At 43.1% G+C, this 20751-nt stretch overlaps 1 protein-coding gene across 2 annotated transcripts in view; it reads left to right on the top strand.

The window, feature by feature from the left end:
• The first annotated feature begins 1755 nt into the window (after window positions 1-1755).
• The window catches only part of MAPK11 (mitogen-activated protein kinase 11), a 49689-nt gene continuing 30693 nt past the window's right edge, over window positions 1756-20751 (top strand). For both annotated transcript variants that reach the window (XM_090042143.1, XM_090042142.1), the window contains exon 1: window positions 1756-1938. In XM_090042143.1, coding sequence (XP_089898269.1) covers window positions 1826-1938 — 113 coding nt within the window. In that variant the 5' untranslated portion in view covers window positions 1756-1825. The remainder of the gene's footprint in view (window positions 1939-20751) is intronic.

Below are 20751 nucleotides of genomic sequence, written 5' to 3'. Positions count from 1 at the left end.
TGCAGCTTAGAAAAATATAAACTACTATGCCTGCTGAAAAACAAGCTAATATTCCATGAAAGGAAGAAACTTGTCATGCAATACTGCTGCAAGAGGTTTAACTTGGTGGAAGTCAGTAAATGTTTGCAATTTGCTGATATGAAAGATAGTGGCCTGCATACTTGGAAGCATCACATCACAGAGTGGAAAAGTGATAGGTCTTCTCTCTATTGGTTTTGCTGTGACTGCACTGCAAATTTAGCTTAGAAACACAAAAAGGTAATGCTGAGGAAGATAAGATACTGTACTGTACTGCACCAGTTGGGTCAATACTGGCTATTCGTATTGTTTACCAGTTCAGTATCCTGCCAGTAGAGGGCTCTATTATCCCTCCAGCACAGGAAACAGAAGCACTGCTGGAGGGGCTGAGGCTGGGAAAAGAGACTTGAAGGTGCTGCATTAGAACAGGAGTTTGCAGGCAGGAGATAGCAGTGTGGGACTGGGAGCCAGCTTTGTGGGGCTGGAGGCATCAGGCAATCAGGCATCATGAGAAGTAGGGAAGGAGGGCCTCAGAACAGCACACACACATCCCTGTGGCTGCTAGGATGCTAACAGGAGACCAGTACCCAGGAGTTAACTGTGGACTGTCATCTTTACAAAGCTCAGCTAGATGTCCTCAAAGGGATGAGTTAAGATCTGTTGTGTTTCTTGTTTTAGGTTGAAGCCTTTCAAACAAATATGTAAAAAAATGGCAACACGTATTTCCTGCAGCCCTATACAGCAAATAAATAAACACACAGTAAAGCAGGGAAGTGGTTATGGGGACCCACCAAGGGGTACCTTCCATTTCTGGGAGCTTCTGCAGAGCTGTACTGTATTCCTAGCTCACGGCAGGCTGATCTCACTAGCAGTTATCCTGTTCTACCTGCTCCCTGAGGCACACTGCAGAGGACTGGCCGTGGTATTGTCAAACTGGATGGAATCCAGAGCAGAGCAACAAAAATGATAAGGGAAATGGAGGATTTACATAGAAGAAGAAATGGAAATATATTTTTGACTGATAACAGTATATTTTCCCCTCTGTTCAACACTGGTGAGGCCACAGCTGGAGTCCTGTGTTCAGTTTTGTAGTGGGCCACCCCACTACAAAAAGGGTGTGGACAAATTGGAGAGACCAGCAACAAAAAGGGTTAGGGGTTGGGGCACACGACTTAATGTGGAGAGGCTACAGGAACTGGGTTTATTTAGTCTGGAGAAGAGAAGACTGAGAGAGGATTTAATGGCAGCCTTCAACTACCTGAAGGGTGGTTCCAAAAAGGATGAAGCTGGACTATTTCCAGTTGTGGCAGATGACAGAAAAAGGAAAATCACTAGATGTGAGGGCAGGGCCCTTAGGGCGGGGTGGGTGATGGATCCGCGGGGCCGCGCTGAGACGCCCTGATGAATGCCCAGGGGGGCTGTACCCTCCGCAGGCCATGGCGAGTCTTGTGGCGGGGTAAGGGGTGCACTGCTTCTGCTTGGCACGCTCTAGCTCAGGGGCAGGCAACCCTGGCCCGGGATTTTGCTCGGCACTTGTGCCTGGGGCAGACAACGGGGAAGGGGCCAGGGCTGTGCTGCCACAACAGGGATCACACCAGCATCTTCCAAGCCGAGGGTGCAGGTGTTTAAAACGTGGCTGTGGCGGCAGCAGGCGGGGACAGGCCGGCTCCCCGGGTGCATGGCCGCTCCCTCCCCCTCGCCTCCCGTCTCTCCTCCCCTTTCCCCTCCCCTGTTCCTTCCCTCCTCCTCCCGGCTCCTTCCAGCCGCAGGTCCCGCGCTGAGCCGCGGCCGCGGGCGGCTCCGGAAAATGTCCGAGCGCGGCGGCTTCTACAAGCAGGAGCTGAACAAGACGGTGTGGGAGGTGCCCCAGCGCTACCAGAACCTGACCCCCGTCGGCTCCGGCGCCTACGGCTCGGTGTGGTGCGTGCGAGCCCGGCGGGAGCAGACAATGCGCGGAGGAGGCGGGCGCCGGGCGGGTCCCCGGGGTGGGCGGCGGGCCGTGCTGAGCCGGGAGCCCGAGCCCAGCGGCACACATCGGGCCCCGGCCCCGGCCCGCGGGGGATGCTGCGGGCGGCCGTGGGAAGAGCGGGTGTGTGGAGGGCGCTTCCCCCGCCCCCGCGGGCCGGGACAGGCGGCCCCACAATAGCGGCGAGCCCGAGCGTTTCTTCGGGGTTGCCACGGGAACCCGGGCCGGGCTGGCTGCTGCGGAGAGGCTCCCCGCAGCCTGCGCCGGAGGAAGACCCTCCTCATCCCCGAGCCGCAGGCGGGCACGGGACCAGGCCCTGCTGCCGTGGGCGGGCGAGGGGGGACCCTCCCGCCCGGCCCTCGGGCAACTTCACGTTTCTTCCCTGGGACGAAACTTCGGGTGGGTAGATCCCGGGGCCGTCTTTCCCCTGCCCCTCGGGTATCTTTTCGCTAGCCGGCGTTGTCCTGTGATCTGTGAAGCCTTCACCTCCAAAGACTTCGTGTGAAACCTGTTTGGGGATGTAGGAAAACAAGGCGGAGGTTTACTTGCGTCCATCAAGGAGGCGTTCACTTTCTGACCACATCTAGCTCACTGCACATTGCCACACTGACGGGATCTGCGCAGTCATTGTCTCTGGGAATGGGAAATCAAGGCTGCCTGCCTGCCTTGGGAACGGGGGAAGGAAGCATTGAGGGATTTTTGGCATGAATGTCAAAGTGCTGCTTATTCGTATTGAGAGAAACCTGGTTGCCTGGTGTCATGCTGGCTCTAGGGTTAGGGCTGAACTAGATTTTCATGCCTACAGCTCACTTGATCCTTATCTGTGGTTATAAGAATGCCCTCTCTAAACCATGTGTTTATGAGAGATACTAGTGCCTGGCAAAGAGCTTAATGATCATGATCATAGAATAGGAGCTGAAAGAATTAGGATGAACTGCAAGGAAACATCATTTGAGATGAGCAGTAGGACAAATGAAGAAGTTCAAGGGGTCAGCGTCAGTTCAGTTATGCCAGCATAAATCCGTCAAGTCATTCTGGATCTACAGTGGTCTGGAAGAGAATAGGATTGTTCTTGCTGTTGTCACTGGGTTTCCAGGCCAGGGAAGAATGCAGATTGTTTGTCATGCAAGGATGTATGGCCTCTGCTTTCTCTTAAATGCTTCTATTCTTAGTAACTGGTTGCTTACCTATCACATACAAGTTATCCATTTGTGCTTCCTGTCCTAAAGGAACAAGATACTTTCCCACCTGATTCACCCTTTCCTGTATTTATAAGAAGCCTGGAATTGTTTTCAGAAAGTATGTTAATTTTTAAATGGCCATTGTCATTTGGAAAATATTTGTCTTTTCTGAATTATATCCATTGATTTATTTTCAAAATATATTTTTTACATTTTCAAACTATGTTTATCATCAAAGAAACTGAAGATAACTATTTTCTTGATTGATTTATGTGCAGTTGACAAAACCTTTTGAATAATAAGTTTCACTCTTGCCCCTGTACAGTCAGTTCCCCAGAACGTGCTGTATGTTATTCTTTTTAATTGATATTATTTTTTTGGAATCTTTCATTTAGCCAAAGGGAAGAGAGAAACATTTTTAAAGCAGGAAGATATTAAAAGCTGTAACTTGATTTGGAGGGAGGCTCAGACTTGTGTAGTTCCTCAAAATTTATGTTAGCTAAATTTTAGGTTTGTCATTTTCCTGTAAACAAATGTGTGAACATCAGCATCTTTCCTTGCAACTAAAGAGGCAATCCAGTGAAGAATGTGCTGTTATGAATCGTATCCTTGTCCTGAATTAAGAACTCCCAGTTTGAAACAGAACTTTTTACCCCAATAGTTCTCAAATTATTTACTGGATTTACTGTATAAAACACGCACCACAATTTTGATTTTTGTCTTTTTCTCTTATGCTCAGCTACTTCTGAAACAGAGCTATTCCACTGAATCTGTAGTGTAATGCCAAAGGTTCTCCAACAATAAAAAAGGCAGTGGAAATGTATGGTACTTCACTTGCTGCACAACTGGTCTGTTTTCAACTGCAATAGGAATTACAGTTTATTCCACTTACTTGTTTCCTCTTTGATGCTCAGGAATTTCTACTAATCAATCAATGAGGAAGCCCAGAAATTAAGACCCAGACTATCAGGAATATGCTTCCAGACTAGGAAGGGTGGCTAACTACTGGAATGTAAATTTGGGTCAAATTTAACCCCCTAACTTTAGTAAACTCTTACCTACAGCAGAAACTGGTTTGTCTGAGTCCAGGGCTCCTAATATGTCCCATCAAAAGAAAAAGATTGTACAGGCAGTCCTCGACTTACAATGTTTCGAGATGCACCGTTTATAAATTGACACCCTGTTTCAACTTTCTGATGACAGTTTTGACTTTACAATGCTTGATCTGATGTGATGCCATGCCAGCAAACAAGTTGGCTGTGTCACCTATCTCCCTGGAGAACATCTGTCCAAACTTCCTTGAACACTTTCTTTAAAAAAGCAGACAAGCCTCCAGAAAAACTTGCAGCCAAGACTCCTGAGAAGACTCCAGCCAAGAACCCTTCAGATAGTCCAGCAAAGTCACCTCAAAGAAGTCCTTCCAAATCGATATGATTGCTATTTACAATATAAATACATTACTATAGCTATATTACTCATCTATAATTGACTGAGTACAAAATTCTGGGGTATTTTTGGTGAAAATAGGGTATGGGGCCTTGGTTCAGGAACAAATCCCCCATTTATAACATTGTTTCTGATGAGAAAATTGGTTCTGAGTTACAGTGTTTCGACTTCAGATGTGGTTTTCAGGAACCAATTGTGTCATAAGTCCGAGGACTGCCTGTACAACAGTTTTAGTATCCATTGACACTTTGAATCTTTTCCACATACTGGAAACCAGTTGATAACTTGTGTATCTGTCTTATTCGGCCAGAAAAAATGGTCACTCTCCTGACTAATGTATTATAGTTCTTCCCTGAGTAAATCCGTGTTTCTTCAGCCAAGTACTTAAAGCATATTTAAGTCTTACTGAAATCACTGGAATTAAGCAAATTCCTAAGTGCTGTTCTGAACTGAAGCCATAGTCCTGATGTCCAAACATTTGGCTTTTAGGAGTATCAGATTTTCATTTTTTAATAGAATCAAACATTTCTTAGCAATAGTGAAATGCCCCCTGCCTTTCTAATTCAGGGCGGTTCTGTCATAGTGCTTCTCCTTCCATTTGAACGTAACTTCCCAGGCATATATAACAAGCTCGCACAATTATAAATGGGAATTTGTGTAACAAAAGTTGTAATCTAAGTATTTACACTTGGGCCAATTCCTGCTTGCCCTTTTCATACTGGTAGGTAAACTAAAATCAATAGAACAATTTGTGTTATGTGAATATGTTTTGGTCCAGACTCTAGATGCAACCAATTAGTTAAGATTCAGTAAAAGATTACGATCTTGGAGTGGTTTGTGTACGTTGGTTATCTTAGTAGAAATGCATGTATTTTGTTAAGACAGAGATAGAAATAAAGGGAGATTCATTCAAACTTTTTTCATAGAATCATAGAAAATTAGGGTTGGAAGAGATCTTTAAGTTTCTAACTTAAACTTCCCTTTCTGCAACTCAACACCCATTGCACTCATTGTTCTGTCATCTACCATCACTGAGAACAGTCTAGCTCAGGGGTGGACAATTATTTGGGCCTGACGGCCACTTTTGGCATTTCGGTGAGCTGTCATGGACCTAGATCCAGGTCAGCATCCCTCAAATCACCAACCACCCTCCCCCCCACCCCCCAGCCCTCCAAAATATTGCCTACCCCTGATCTAAGAGCAGAGAGAATAAAGGTTAGGAGAACCTAAGCTTCGTTCCCCTCTTCTCCCTGCACCCTTTCCTCTGCCCAGAGTATCTAGCATGCAGCCAGTGCCTTGCTGTATTCCTGTGTGCCACCTTAGGCCACATGGGTGCAGCTCCCATCAACCTGGCTGTGTGATGGGGACTCAGAGCAGGGGAGAGGGTGCAGGGAGAACGGGGAAACAGAGTGCAGTACTGGCTCAGCTGGTCCCAGATGACCAATGGCTCCCAGCCCCCGTCTTAGTGCATCCCCTGCCCCACTCCAAGTCTCTGGAATGTGGCTGGGTCAGGCAAGAGCTGCAGCAGGTGTGCCCACATGGCCCAAGGCAATGCATAGGAACATAGCACAGCACTGGCCCAGCTGTATGCCAGGGACTTGGAGCAGGGGCGTGAAGGGAGAATAGGGCTGGGAGCCATGGGTTATCTGGACCCAGCCAGGCCAGTGCCACACTGTATTCCCACTTGCCACTTCAGACTGTGTGGGTGTGGATCCCAACCTGGCCACGTGCTGGGGACTTGGAGCTGGGCAACAGCTGCACCAGCTGCTCAAACTGCGTCCATGTGGCTCGACCTAAAATACCATGCAGGAATACAGTACAGCACCACATTATCGGTGCCTGTGCCTCTACCAGGCCCCATCCCAGCAGGCCCTGGATATCTGTGGCTTTTGTCCCTCTTCCCCCTGTACCCACTCCCCCGCAAGTGGGGAGAACCCCACCTAAACTTCAACTCGCTGGGTGTCAGGCCGTCTGGTCTACAAACAAGATTGGTATGCAGACAGCCTTGCTGAGCAGAAGCCTAGCCAGGAGCTCAGCACGCCCTGCCTTGGAGCATATGCTAGGGGCTCAGCATATGCTGAGGACAGGCCAGCCAGGGAGGGGAGTAGCTACTGCTGCTGCAGCCAGCTGGCATGGGGAAGGGAAGAAGGCGAGGGGCAGTGAAAACCAGGGTGGTGCAGCTGGAACAATTCACCTTCAGAGCAGCAACCATGAGCCCAATAGAATTATTTGGTGGGCCAGATCCAGACTTCGAGCTGTATTTTTCACACGCCTGGCCTAGTACCATCCTCTTTGCAGGTAGCTGAAGTCAGCAATTAAATCCTCCCTAAGTCATCTACTCTCCAGAGTAAATAAGTCAAGTTCCCTCAGCCTCTTCCTTAAGTCTTGCTTCCTGGCTCCTTAGCCATTTTTGTTGCTCTCTACTAGATTCTCTCCAGTTTATCCATATCCTTTCTGTAGTGGGGGGGCCCAAAACTGGACACACTAGTCCAGGCTTGTGGCCTCATCAGTGCCAATTAGAGGGGAAGAATCACTTCCCCCAGTCTGTTGGCAACACTCCTACCAATGCAGCCCAGTATGCCATTAGCCTTCTTCACAACAAAGTCACACTGCTGGCTCATGTTCAGCTTATTGTCCACTGTAACCCCCAGGTCCTTTTCTGCAGAGCTGCTGCCCAGCTAGTCAGCCCCTAGCCTGTACCAGTGCATGAAATTGTTCTGTCCTAACTGCATGACTTTGCACTCATTTCTTCTTGAACTTCATGAGATTTCTTTTGATCCAGTTCTCAATTTGTTGAGGTATCTCTGAATCCTAGTCCTACCCTCCAGTATTCTTGTAACTCAAAAACCTGATCAGACATGATTATTTGGAGTCTATTTTTAATTTTCTTTATGTGAATGCAAACTATATGCTTTAGTACCAGATGGAATATATAGACCAGTTGTTCTCAAACTTTTTCGAGTCATGGCAGTCCTCCTTAACTTTTTTTAATTTGGTAGCACCCAGGCTGAAAGCGACTGTTGTGTTGCCTTAGTGGTTGCCAGTCAGGGTGCCGCTGCCACTTTCTCAGCCACGTTGAACTATCTTGTGGTTTTTTGCACAGCCACGTCAAGAAGGGTGGTGGTAGGAATGTGTGCTGCTGCCTGCATTAGGGTATTCTGATAAGCCTGAAGTAGTGAGGAACACCCATTCTTGTGGCAGCCCTTCCCCGTCTGGCCCTCACCATGCTCCGCCAGGAAACGAAGGTGTGTGGGCCAGTTTTACCTGCTCCATGTGCCTCTATTACCAGACGATGCCATGCAAAGTCAAACCAGGAAGGACTGTGGCAGGAACGCACGCTTTAGGCTTGTCAGATAACCCTAGTGCAGCCCTTCCCAATCTGACTGTGCATGAGCCGTGGGAGGCAGTTCCAACTAGCTGCTGTAGCACCCCTGAAAGAGTCTTGTGGCAACCCTGGGTGCCATAGCACCCTGGTTGAGAACCACTGGTATTGACCGTTTCTGACCTAAAGTTCTGCTAATCTACCCATTCTAAAGGCAGGCAGTTTAGGGGCTCGTTCTTGAAGATCTGGGAAAGCATGCAGCAAGCCTGCCAAATATCATTCCAGAGAGCTCTGGTGATGTCCTTCCCTCGGGCACTGGGCCCTTGCAGTACATTCTTTGCTACTCAAGTAAGCTAACTCTGCAGATACACTGCACAGACTTCCTTACCTGCACACTTAGATTTGACCCAGTAGATGTTCATTCATTTACTTTGGTGGGTGACGAATCAGATCCTTTAAGCTTAAAACCCCAAGCCCTGTGAAAATAATGGCGGTATGTATAGCACATGATTTTCAAAGAGTCATAACTTATTCAAATAAAAAAACAAGTTTTACTGGAATACTCAAAAGCCTGTTTTCCTTGCAGAGAGCTGCCCATGTTGTACCAAATGTCAGTTTTCCATGCCAAGCTATTTATCTTGGAGTCTCTTTTTTAAAAAGTTGTGAAAAGAAGTTATAATGTAAAAGTATATCACTTTTATTGGCAGTTAAAAATTAATGTTTATTTTTAGTGCAGAATGTTTTAGCTCAGAATTGCTCTGTGGAAAAATTCAACATTTGTCATAGAGCAAGATAAACATACCAGGCAAGAAGAGAAGGCTTCAGGAAATTGTACGCGACTGGTAACAAGAGATTAGCATGGAAAGTGTTATGCAACTTTTATAACAATTACTTCTGTCATAATAAAAAAAGTGATTTATTAGAGAAACTGCCACACTAATATGCATTTTAGCATCTGCAATACAGAACCCTTTTTTGAAGAAATGCATTAATGCATTAAACATCTCAGAGGAAATCTTACATTCTCACTGACATTAGTAGAACTAGGAATTCACTCCCACTGCTTGTGAGTTTTAAAGTAATTTTTCCTTTATGTATATATTTTTTCGTTAACTTAGTGGTTGCAACCTACTGAAGTTTCCGCAGAGAATTTCTTAGTATCTGCCCATGTTGATTGGAAGGAAGTCACTTTGAAGTGTATGATGTGAAACTTTTCTTCTGTGTTGCCATCTTGCCTCAGCATTAGGGCAGGAAGAAAAAAAGGATTATACCATAGTTACAGGATGTGCTGCATTTTACATCTTCTTTTGTCTTCTTCAAGTACAGCCCTTGGGTGAGTGGCCTGCCTGTCTTGATCTCTTCCCAGGGTGGAACCATGTGATTATACCACTCTTTGTATGAACCCCTGGGGTGTCTCCCCTTTATTTCCCAAGTGCTAAACTAAAAGACCCAACTGTGTTTGGCACCTGTAAGTCTGTCCCTCCAGCAGCTGCTAACAGCAGCTGATTAACTCAGAAACCATTTTTTCAAAACAAAGCAATATGTATTCACTCAGAGTTGGACAGCGTGCAGGGAAAAGTGTAGAAACAATAAGGTCTAGAGACATATTTCCTCTTCTTTACACTTAACTTTTTCCAGGCTATCTTTGTTAAGCTCTCTTCCACTCCATTGACCCTACCTCTGGCTAGAAGAGATACAGGTTTTTGCACTCTGTCCCTGGGTGTTTCTCTGTCTGCCTGCTGATAATCCAATCTTCTGCCTTTTTCCCTGAGACAGCATCTTTTTTTAGAGTATCCTTTGAGTCTAGGTTTTAGTCCAGGAGGAGAACACCTTGCAAGACTTGCTGGAGCCAGGCAAAATTATTCCCCAAACAACAGCATACCCCTGTTACCTCAAGGGCCCTAGGTGTTGTTTATGATGGCTCCTTCTCTATGCTAGTCTTTCATTTCCTGTCAGCTTTACCATTACAGTCTCTTAACTTAAGTACAATAATGTCATACAGACAAACTAAGCACTATGTACTTTTAAAAAGCAATACACATAATTTCTTCATTCTCTACAGACTATAATAAAATAGGTCCTGATTTACAAAAATAATCAGGTGCTTAAGGCTCCTTGATATTAATGAGACTTAACCATGTGCTTAAAGTTAAATTTGTAGGCATGGTTTAGTGGGGCTTTTTGAGGCATTTTAATCTAATAGCTGAATGAATCAACTTTCCCAGTGGAAGTGCCCGATCTACACAGATACTTTGGAGCCAGGTTAAACTAACGTGATGCTTCTTCTGGTAAAGTGCCTTTTGTTTTGGTTTGGTTTTTTTGTCATGTTTGTCAGCAGCCTAATTTAGCATGCTCTTCTAAAGTCCTTTCCTGAATTAGTCTCATTTTGTTTAAAAATATAGCAATATAGTCTCTAAATTCTAATGTTTCACCCCTTCAATCCTGTAATACTTCTGAGCTTAAAATCACCAAATGCATTAGGGCTTAATGAGCAATGCCTTAAGGGCTGAAGTGATGGTCTTACAATCAGATCTGCATCAATGGATCCTTGTATCCTCACAGAGTCAACAGATTTCAGGGTCTTTGCACAGTCTAAAGGGTGGTGTACCCATTTGAATATGTTTGTTATATTTGAACCAGCATAGAATTTCTGGTCGAAGCAAAAGAGAAATCTACCAATACATCAGTGGGAGAAATGGGGATACCATCAAGCCATAGTCTTTCTTGGCCCCATCAAGCCATAGTCTTTCTTGGCCCCAATAGTATTTAATTACTCATTCAAATTGGAACAACTCCAGCAGGAGACATGGAGAGACTGGCTTTGTATCTCAGAAAATAGGGTAGACCAAGCAGACTCAGAACTTGAACCTGAATCTCCAGCAGTGCCCTAATGCAGGGGGTTGGATATCTTGAAACAGAGTCATCTCACTTTAGGCTCTCACTCTCTCACATAAAAATGATTCAAGTGTCACTTTCATTCCCATAAAGACTGGGAACACTTCCAAAATATTGGCCTTTTTTGCAAACAGTGAAAGATGTTTCCTGCCCAGATCTAGTTCTGATAAGTTCTGCCATGGTCCTGAGAAGGGCATTTGTTGAAGATGATTGCCAAAGTGCCTGGAATTCTTCGTGCAGAAACTTATAGTTATTTACAGGGGTTGGAAACCAGACTTTTCATATAAGACCTGGTAAACGATAACATGAAGGGAGTCTTAATATCTTTTTTCTATGATACTTTTTTTTTTTAAAGAGAAAAGGGAAGGAATCCTGCCAGGAAACAGGCTTTATGTTTCTAGATAAAAACTGAGGTACAATTCTGAAATAAAAATTGAACAGAACGGAGTCTGCTTTTCCTGATTTTTTTCAAAGCTCTGTCATTTTGGAGTTCATGTTATTCTTGAGCTCATTCAGTCAGTCCTCCCATTTTATGATGGATCTTGATACTGATACAGCCTGCTTCTGATTGCTGGAAACTTTGTATTAAAGTTATTAATTATTATTTTTGTCATTTGTATTAAACACCATTGACCTAGGTGCTGTACAAACACACAGAATAAAAATATCTTCCCTGTTCCCAAAATGTTACAATTTATGTATTGGACAGTAGATGGATGTAGACAGGTGGACAGGGGAATGGAAGAAAACAATGAGATAATATTGGTCAACATAAAAGGAAGTGCACCATCAGTGCACCATCAGCTTAACAGTTGTCCAGTTTTTATAGGCATCATGGAAAATTATGTTTTGGATAAGATAACACATTCATTTTGTGAATGTTTATAATATGCTTCCCCAAACGGGAAAAAGCACAAAGCAGCTTGTTTGAAAATTTGGGAAGCAGGCAATGACACTGAGCAGAACAGAGATGGGAGGAGTTGAAGGTATGGGGCCATTTAAAAAGGGGAAGGTTCTAATTGTTATGTGTGGACAAGATGGAAATAGTAAGTGGGCATGTCTACACGGGATGCCTTAATGCGCCATGGAGCATTAGCATGTCACAGCAGAAATCGCGCTAATATGCTAATACTCAGCAGAATTAGTCTACTGTACGTTAAGCATCACAAAAAAAATATTTGCCTTTGCCACTGCATATTAGTGCAGCTACTGCACTTTTATCTAAGACCTTATATTAGAGGTACTAAATTTAATGCACAGTAGAAAAGGCACATTAACAAACATATAGATGCACCCAGAGTGTAGCAAACCCACTCCAGCTTTAAGCCCAAATGAAGCAGTGTTAAAAGCCTTTTGAAACTGCTCCAGATGTAAGATCCCTTACTTTGAGAAGTGAAATGAAAGGGAGATGGAGTGGTCAGTGAAGTTGAGTGCGGTTTTATTTAAGATGAGAACTAAAGTATGCTTGTATTGTAAGGGGAGAAGAGTGAGCACTAGAGTTCAGTAGGTAGGATAAGATCACTAGGGCAATCAGAGGAGTTAGAGGGAACTTACATGTCTGTGCTGGGGTGGAGAAAAGAGTTGTAGGAGGGAAGAGAAAGCAAGTGGAAGGGAGGACAGGCGAGTAGTGAATAAGAAATAAAAGGTAGAGTGAAAATAAGATGTAAATGAAATGGCAAATAATCACATTGTAGGAGGAAGGAAGGACTAAAGAAGTAAGTGTCAAAATGGTAGCTAGGATTGCAGCTAGGGGATAGAATTTAGTTGGAGAAGTAGAGTTATTTGGCTAGGAAGATGGCAAAACTGAAAGAGGAGAAAATTAATGTGTAGCTGAAGGAGCCAGCCTGATCAAGAGAGACGGTTTGCTGCACAGCAATAGGGCGGGAGGAAGTGGATGTTGGGAGTGAGCCAGGGTTGGGCCTTGTAATAGGAGATGGGGCAAAACAGTCAAGGGTGGAGGAGAGCAAAAAATACAAGAAACTAACGTCTATGAAATCTGTGAGTGGAAGAAGAGGAATAGAGGTCAGGGAGGAGAGGGCTGAGAGCAGACAAGAAATAACTAATGCTGCTGGACTGGAATGCCTAACAAAAAGGCAGAATAGTGATGACAAAGACTCAGTGATGATCAGAGAGGGAAAACACAGCAATAGAAAGATTAGTGAGAGCAGTGCCGGATAAACACCAAGGTCCTCTTTGATGCATGGGAGAGTTGACTTAGGGCTGTAGGTTAAATGAAAAAATGAAAGGGAAAGGCATAGCTAAACTTGCAGATGAGCAGAGATGTGAGTTTTGCAGAAAGTTTTGAATTGGAAAATTTTCCAATGCCCCAAATCTGATTTAACATGTTTATTTGGCTTATACTTAGTAAACAAAACCCCCATGTTAATTTTATGTCCCAATAGCCATAAGTATTTGAACTGAAATATTTGATTAGGAAAAAAATGACATGCAGCACACTTAATGTGGCTTAAATGCTATATTCAAACAAATTCAAAGATTTATGTGGAAATAAATTATTTTTATTGGAATGCTTGTAAAAATGTGAAGACTATACACAATAGCATGTACTGCCCCTTACATTGTTTAAATTTAAGGAAAAAAAAGAAGGCACTGAAAACTGTTGACACTAATTTTAGCACACCCAAAGAACTGTGCATGATATGCTGTGGTTGCCCACTCATCTACTTGAACAGAGTTTAACTCTCTTTCACTAAGGCCATTGTGGCACCTCCAGTTTCACTGTCACTATCTGTAGAATCACTTGCAGTACTTATTAGTTCCATTTCAGAATCAGATTGAGGCAAATCTGATTCAGAACTACTTGAACCCCATTCTCTTTCATTAAAGGATGGTTTTACCAATGAGTCCATGGGTAAGGGCAACTTATCATCACACAGCATCTTATTCACTAATTGAAGAAGATGCAGTGCGCTTCTGACTGATTCTCCAGAAGCAAAGAGATTTTGAGAAATAGAAACAAACTTAGAGGTGCGTTCATTTGTTAGGCTATTCCTCTTTTTCATTTTGATTGATCTGAAAGCCTTCCAGTTCCACTCACAAGAAGCTGCTGTTGGTGGGATGCTTAGGATCCTTAGAGCAATCCTGGACAACAGTCATGTGTTCCAGTATCCCTTCCACCATGTGAGATGAGACATATTCTCTGCTGCCCACCAAACGATGTCTTTGCTCCGAAGTTTTTCTATTGCACAATACTTGGCAATGTCTGTCATCATGGCTATTTCGTCCATGTTTGGGATATTCTTAGCTACTTCCATGACTGTATTGAGAGTAGTACATAATTCATCTTCTGATAAATGTTGTCCTCTGTTTTGAGGATCCAAAAGGTTTGCTGCCAGATGAACTGGATGAGAGCAAAACTCAGATCTCAGTTTGTTTTACTACTACTTTTTTGGATAGAAGTGAAGAAGGCAAAAGCTCAATTAGTTTTACAGTTAATTGTCTGAGTATCTCTGGAATATTTGAAAGGGTCAGTGTATCTCCTTCAAGTTTCTTGATAGCCACTGAAACTGGTAGTAGCAAATTCAGTGTTCCTTGAACTCGAACCCAAACCCAGAACACACTGTTATTGAGAATCTGCTTCCAAATGTTCACAAGAATAATCTGGGATACTGTGTCATCTGTTGAAGCATACTGCAAACAGTTCTTTGTGCACAACAAACTATGTAAACACTTTGTAGTCAAGCCCCATCTAGTTTCTTTTGGCAATAAAAGTTCACTTTCCTTTCCTGCTTCTCTTTCTGTAATTTCTTCAAAGTCTGATTAGCAACATGATGATTGTTGAATACCTTCACAATTGCTTTGCAGTTTGCCAATATTGCCTTCCTTGTATTAGCACTTATGATGTCCTTTGCCAGAAGATTAAATCCATGAGCAAGACAGCCAAATGCTATTCATTGGAATTACTTTTCCTTTTAATATTTGCCTTGCAGCTTTCATGTTACTCGCATTATCAGTTACAAGGGCTTGTATCCTGGAGGGACCTGCACTTTTAATCTCTTCACTCAGTAATTTGGCTATGTATTCACCCGAATGACAAGAAGATTTGGTAGCAATTGCTTTCAGGAATATTGGTTCAGGTGTTCAGTATTCAATAAAGGATTTCCTTGTACATCAGCCTATCCATCTGACATCAGAGTCAGTGATTCTGCTTGACCAGTCGTTTAACTAACTGTTGTTTGAACTTTGTCATACTGTCTATCGAAGAGAAAATGTGATAATAAGCAATAACGTAATGGTAACTGATATGATGGGCGAATTAGTTTGTAATGTTCCTTCCAGTATTGATTTTTATTTATGGATAGAGGTGTACCACTTGCAAATATAGATTGAGCTAAAATCTCATCTATGTTTTCTTAATCTTCTTTTGACATTTTGTCCACAAAGCTTGATAAAAAGCTTGACTGTCTTGAACACCTACTCATGGTGGATCGCATATCTGGTGATAGTCATCTTGAAAGCAAGGATCCTGCTGCTTCTTCCCCCAGACCTGGCAGCTCGATATTTTCATTTTCCATTTTTTGCAAATCTGCTATTTCACTTGAGCTACCAAGTTCTTGCAACAAAAGGGGGGAACAATTTTAATTTTAGTCTATTCTAGTCTTGCCTCATCCATCAGAAGAAGTGGCAGAGAGCTTGCTTCCCTGCTCCCTGCCAGAAATAACACTTTGCTGCTCAGTTGCCCTAGGACTGCAGAGCCAAAGGGAAGTATAGTTTGGCCTCTGCTATCAGCCAAAGGACTAAGCTCACTCTGCTAGGTCAAAATAGTTAACTATTTATCTATTATGTAATTTTTTTACATAAAAGCAGCAGTGGCAAATGAAAGGGAGCAACAGTTGAGCTGCCCCCACCCCATAAGCCATGGCTCCATTCCACGGCCCCTGCCCCCTCCCTCACCATGGGGGCATTGATCTGCCCCCACTTCTGATTTACCAGCTAGAGGCAGCTCTCCACGCTGCCTGATCTGCTCCATGCTGCACTGCAGCAGCACGCAGCATGGGCATTTATCGGCCAAATTATCAGCCTCATAGGGCGGATATCTGATAGAGACAATTTTCTTCATATCAGTACCAATCTGATCTCGGATCAATGTATTGGTGCACCTCTGATCTGTAGCATGGGGCATTGTTTTTGTTTTACTAGGATCTTCTGAAACTATGTTAATCACCTACTTCACTATCGTTGCAGTGACTGTGCAATTGGCAGTGCCCTCATCTCCCCTACTTTGATAGGGTGTTTTTCATGTATAGAAGGGTTTGAAGTGGCAGTTTTTGGGTTTCTTTTGGTTAGTGAGCTCCTATGAACAAAAAAGGCAGGACTCAGTGGCACAGGGGGCCCCTTCCAGTCCTGTATTTTACACGCGTGAGTAACTACTCATATGATTAGTTCCACTGACTTCATCCATGATGTCTGTAACCCTAAGCCCCTTCCCAGAGGTCTTCAACATGACTATTTTTGTATGTAGTTACTAATATATGTAATTATTAGTAGAATGGGCATCTAAAAGGCAAAGATCAGATAAAAATCACCCTGGTAAACCTAGGGGGTTGGAATAGTTTAGTTTAGGATTTCATTATTTTAGAAATGTGGTTGGTAATTGATTTGTTTTAACAGTTGTAAGTAACAACTAGATTTTGTTGGTACACTAAGGCTTGTCAAATTGCAAATTAAGGAACAGCTGTCTGCAGTTTCAGTATTTTATGATCAGTACAGTATATCTAGAGTGGTTAACACAGTAGCAGTTTGCTACTTTTGTATTTGAATCCTAGCTGTAAGTTCATCTTAGATCATTGACACCAGTCATACTGGACCTAAAACAATTGAATCTAAAACTCAAGAAAGTATGTAAGAACAATATCTAAAGAATACAAAATAGTTTTACAATGCAATAAGGCATTATAATCAATAAAGTAAAGCAGGGGTTTTCAACCTCTTTTGGTTGGGGTACCCCCAGCGGCCAGTCAGGAAGCGGGGCAGGGGGGACCCCTGCGGCCATTTAATGAGCGGGGCAAAGTGCCACAGGCCTCTCTGCACCACTGCCACATACCCCCAGGGGCCTTCCAAAGTACCCCCAGGGGTACACATACCCTCGGTTGAAAACTCCTGGGATAAAGTAACGGTCATTACCAGGAAGACTAATACATTATTTCATTGTAACCTATTACACATCCTCTTTCCTTTTGTCTTGCTGCTTTAAAAAAAAAATATATATATATATATATATATATTCATATATGTACCCACATATAATTTGGTATTATCAGTAGGCAAGAAACAGTGTGTGTTCTGACTTTGTACTGGTTTATCAGGATTTTCTGGGCTTCCTCTGAGGCACTGTGCTGTTGAGACACAGCTTAGGCAAGGAGGGGTTTTGACTGGGCTGCACTGATGCTCCCATCAGTACTAGAAAACCCAGATGTTCCTAGCTAGAGAGTCTTGCTCTGTCACAGGGTATAAGGCATAAGCTTTTGTAGCTGACAGCCTATTTCATCAAATGGGGTTAGTGTGTATGGGGAAAGGTATTTCTGTTCCTTGTGTTTACTTAGCTTGTTTATCATTATGGCTTATCAAAGGCTAACTGCATAATAGTAGGACTGCAGGTTTGCTCCCTTCTAATTCTGCTATGGTTCCAGTAGTTCTTATGGTATATTTTCTTGTAGTCAGAAAGCTGGAACAAGTGCTGTTTCCCAAGGCTACTGCTCCATAATTCAGTAGACTGGCTGCCTCAAGATCAATGTCTTCTGAGTCCTTTCTAGTACATGGATGTTTGTAAAGATGTGTTGCACCCTCTATATACAAAACTAAAACTGCTACAGAAATACAAATATGTTCAGCATCATCACTTTCATTCCGTCATGTAGTGTTTACTTTCACCATAAAAGAAGAAACTGATCAGTTTTCATCACAGTTTTACACAATTCAGACTTTATGATCAGGAATGGTAAACTAGAGGCTCGGGTACTTCATGCCTAGTGAAGACACTAGGGACCTTCTTTCCTTTCTTCCCTTCCCTTCCTTTCCCTTTTGCCCCCTACTATATGGGAGGGAGCCAATATCCTGTTCCTGTCTCTGTAAGGGACTCACTGCAAACCCCCTTCTTGGTCTGTAGTATATCAGCATCTTTGTTCCCATTGCACCACCTGGAGCTGGAGGAAAAGATATGCATACTCTGCATTTCCCCATCACCCCATACTAGGGCATTTTTCCCCTGCCTAGAGGAGCTAAGAGTGTGTCCTAAATTCCTCATTCCCACCCATACCTGCCATCGTGAAGGGATGCAGTCCAATTCATCTTCTTTCACACTTCCTACTCTCCCTATGACAAACTCTGTAACCCTCCCCCTCCTTCCCCCATACCAGTGACTCCCTTTTGCTGCCATGGTAGGAGATCCATGTACCTTCCTCCTGACTCTCCATCCACATTGCTAGTGCCTTCGTTCTGCCTTGTTTGTGCCATTCATGGTGTTAACATTTTAGATTCTGTTGGGAAGACTGGCAGAGATGAGGCGGGGTATAGCAGTGCTGAGAGACATTGATAAACACCAGCTCTGATCTGAAGACAGTTGCAGAGCTGCTAGAAGGTGTGCCTGGTAAAGAGGTGGCAAGGACTATGTGTCCTCCATTTTTTACCTTGCAATTTTCTGATTTTCACCCAAGTCAGTAGGTTGGCGCTCACTGATGCTTGGGACATTGCCTGAGATTTTGTAACTGCTCAGATAGACCATGTACTTGTATGGGTATAGTAGCTCTCCGGTTAGAGACAGACTTAGAAATTTGCATGAAGTTGAGTGCAGGCCTTGAAAGCTTATCCAGGAGATTATATAAAATAATAAATATATTAGCTTCATTCTACCTGTTTCATACTCTCACACACAGATAAAACAAGGGTTAAAATTATATAACTAGTTATTTTAATTACATGCTGTTTTCTGTAACCATATAAAATATATAAACCACAGTATTCCAAACCCAGGAGTTAGGCATGAAAATCATGAAATTGGTTTTAAAACAAAAACTGCTTTTTGTTTTGTCTTTTCTTTTCTTTTCATTCACCTTCTGTCATTTGAACCTTTAAGCTACTCTCATTTGATATGATCTAGCTATACTTTGCAACCATGAAGCTTACTTTTTTCAGAAAAAGTAAAAGAAGAAAGGGGTAGTTAGCCATGTAAGTCTGAAGTCAGATGGAAAGCAGGGCAGGGTGGCACCTTAAGAGCATTTATAAAAGCACATACCTTTTGTCCCGCAATATGCTGGAGATCTGCCACTTCATAGCAGACTTGATTAATTGAGTCTGCTCCGCATGCAAGCTGACACGCACTGTGCTGCAGTTGTATAAGTAGCAAAACACATGTCAGTGCACATAAAATGGTGACAGTCCGCTTTTGAACCAAAGCACCCCCAACATGTTTTAGTTCAAAAGTGGACAGCCGTCATTTTCTTGGTGCTGATGTGCATTTTGCCACTCATACAATTACATGCATTGCAGCTTTTCAAAGCGCCCAGCGCTGCTGCGGTGCTTGCACATGTAAATGAGCCCTTAAAGACTAACTTGTTCAGAGAGGCATAAGCTTTTGTAGGAGATAGCATTTGAAGAAGTAGACTATGAATAGACGTGCAGGATCAGGGGTATTAAATAGAAAAGAATAATTTGAATACAGAACATGGGGAGGAAGCAAGGAAGGAAGGAATAGAAAAGAGAGTTAAGATTATTTCAGCAGCTGGTGGTTTCATAAGAACATTAAATATTGCAAAAGTTTGTAACACTGAAACAGTCTTTTCTACAAATTAAACAGTGATAGAAAAATGTACTGAGCAGTCTCTGACCAGTGTCAAAAGAACCCTATCCTTTTAGTGGAATAGTAGCTATTGTTCCAGCCTGTTATCTCTTGACCCTGCCAAGGCAGCAAACAAGAGGGGGTACTGAGGGGGCCTGGGTCAGGAGAAATCACAAAATTAGTTCTTGTTAAAAATAAGGTAAATAAAACATGTTTCCAGGAAATTTAATGTACTGCATTAAATACAGTATTGCAGTAAAGAACCATTTAAAATGACTTTCCCCTGAAATGTCTTTAGCCCTGCTAATACATGAGGATCATAAATTCTAAATGAAAATATACTATCTAAAAATGAATTTGTTTTCACTGTCCAAGATAAATTAAATGCAAACAGTAAAGATTATTGTGGAGATTATGGAACATGTCTTTATCATTTGTATAGCTATTATGGATACTTATTTACTTGCATTAATTGTTCTGTGGAAGCAAATCAAAAGGGGCTGTTACAAGGATCAAACAGGAAATGAAAAACTGACCAGCGATAAAACACCTGTGGACAAACAGTTTCATGGGAGTTCAAGGAACAGTAGTTGGACTGTTAATTGGAATGTTGCTATTCCCAAATAGAGAGAAGTAGTTAGCTATGCTCAAGGCCTAATATCAAAAGGGTACTCAACAGTTAAAAATTGTCTCTCCAGAGAGAGGAAGGGGGAGCGATTTGTCACAGCTGCTCTGAAGAGCTGCTGAGACCCAGACACTACAGCAGGAGACAGTTTCTCCCAGCACAGGGGGCACATCTGTTAAGATGAGTTTACTGAAACCAACAAGGAATAATTACGGTTCTGAGATTTTAATAAGTTTGACCCCTTCCTCTGATGCCGTATGCCTTTTGACGGTTGATATATTTGTTGTAAAGCAGTTGTTCTGAATCAGTTTAATCAGCAGCTGGGCACAGGCTTCAGGAGGGAAGCTGGTTGCAAATGCCCAGCACAGTGGAACCAGTGGAGTTCTCAAGCCTGGAAGCAAGGATTTTATAAGCTAGCAATCCAGCCAAAAAGGAGAGCTGAAGATATTGAAACCTGTCACCTTTCATTGCCTTCATTCTGGAGGGTAAAAGGCTTGGTTCGCA

Source organism: Crocodylus siamensis, chromosome 4 (genome assembly GCF_052110815.1).
Source record: "Crocodylus siamensis isolate JL-2025a chromosome 4, ASM5211081v1, whole genome shotgun sequence".
Lineage (NCBI taxonomy): Eukaryota > Metazoa > Chordata > Crocodylia > Crocodylidae > Crocodylus > Crocodylus siamensis.
Note: the sequence above shows the minus strand (reverse complement) of the source record. Positions and strands in the feature narration are given on the sequence as shown.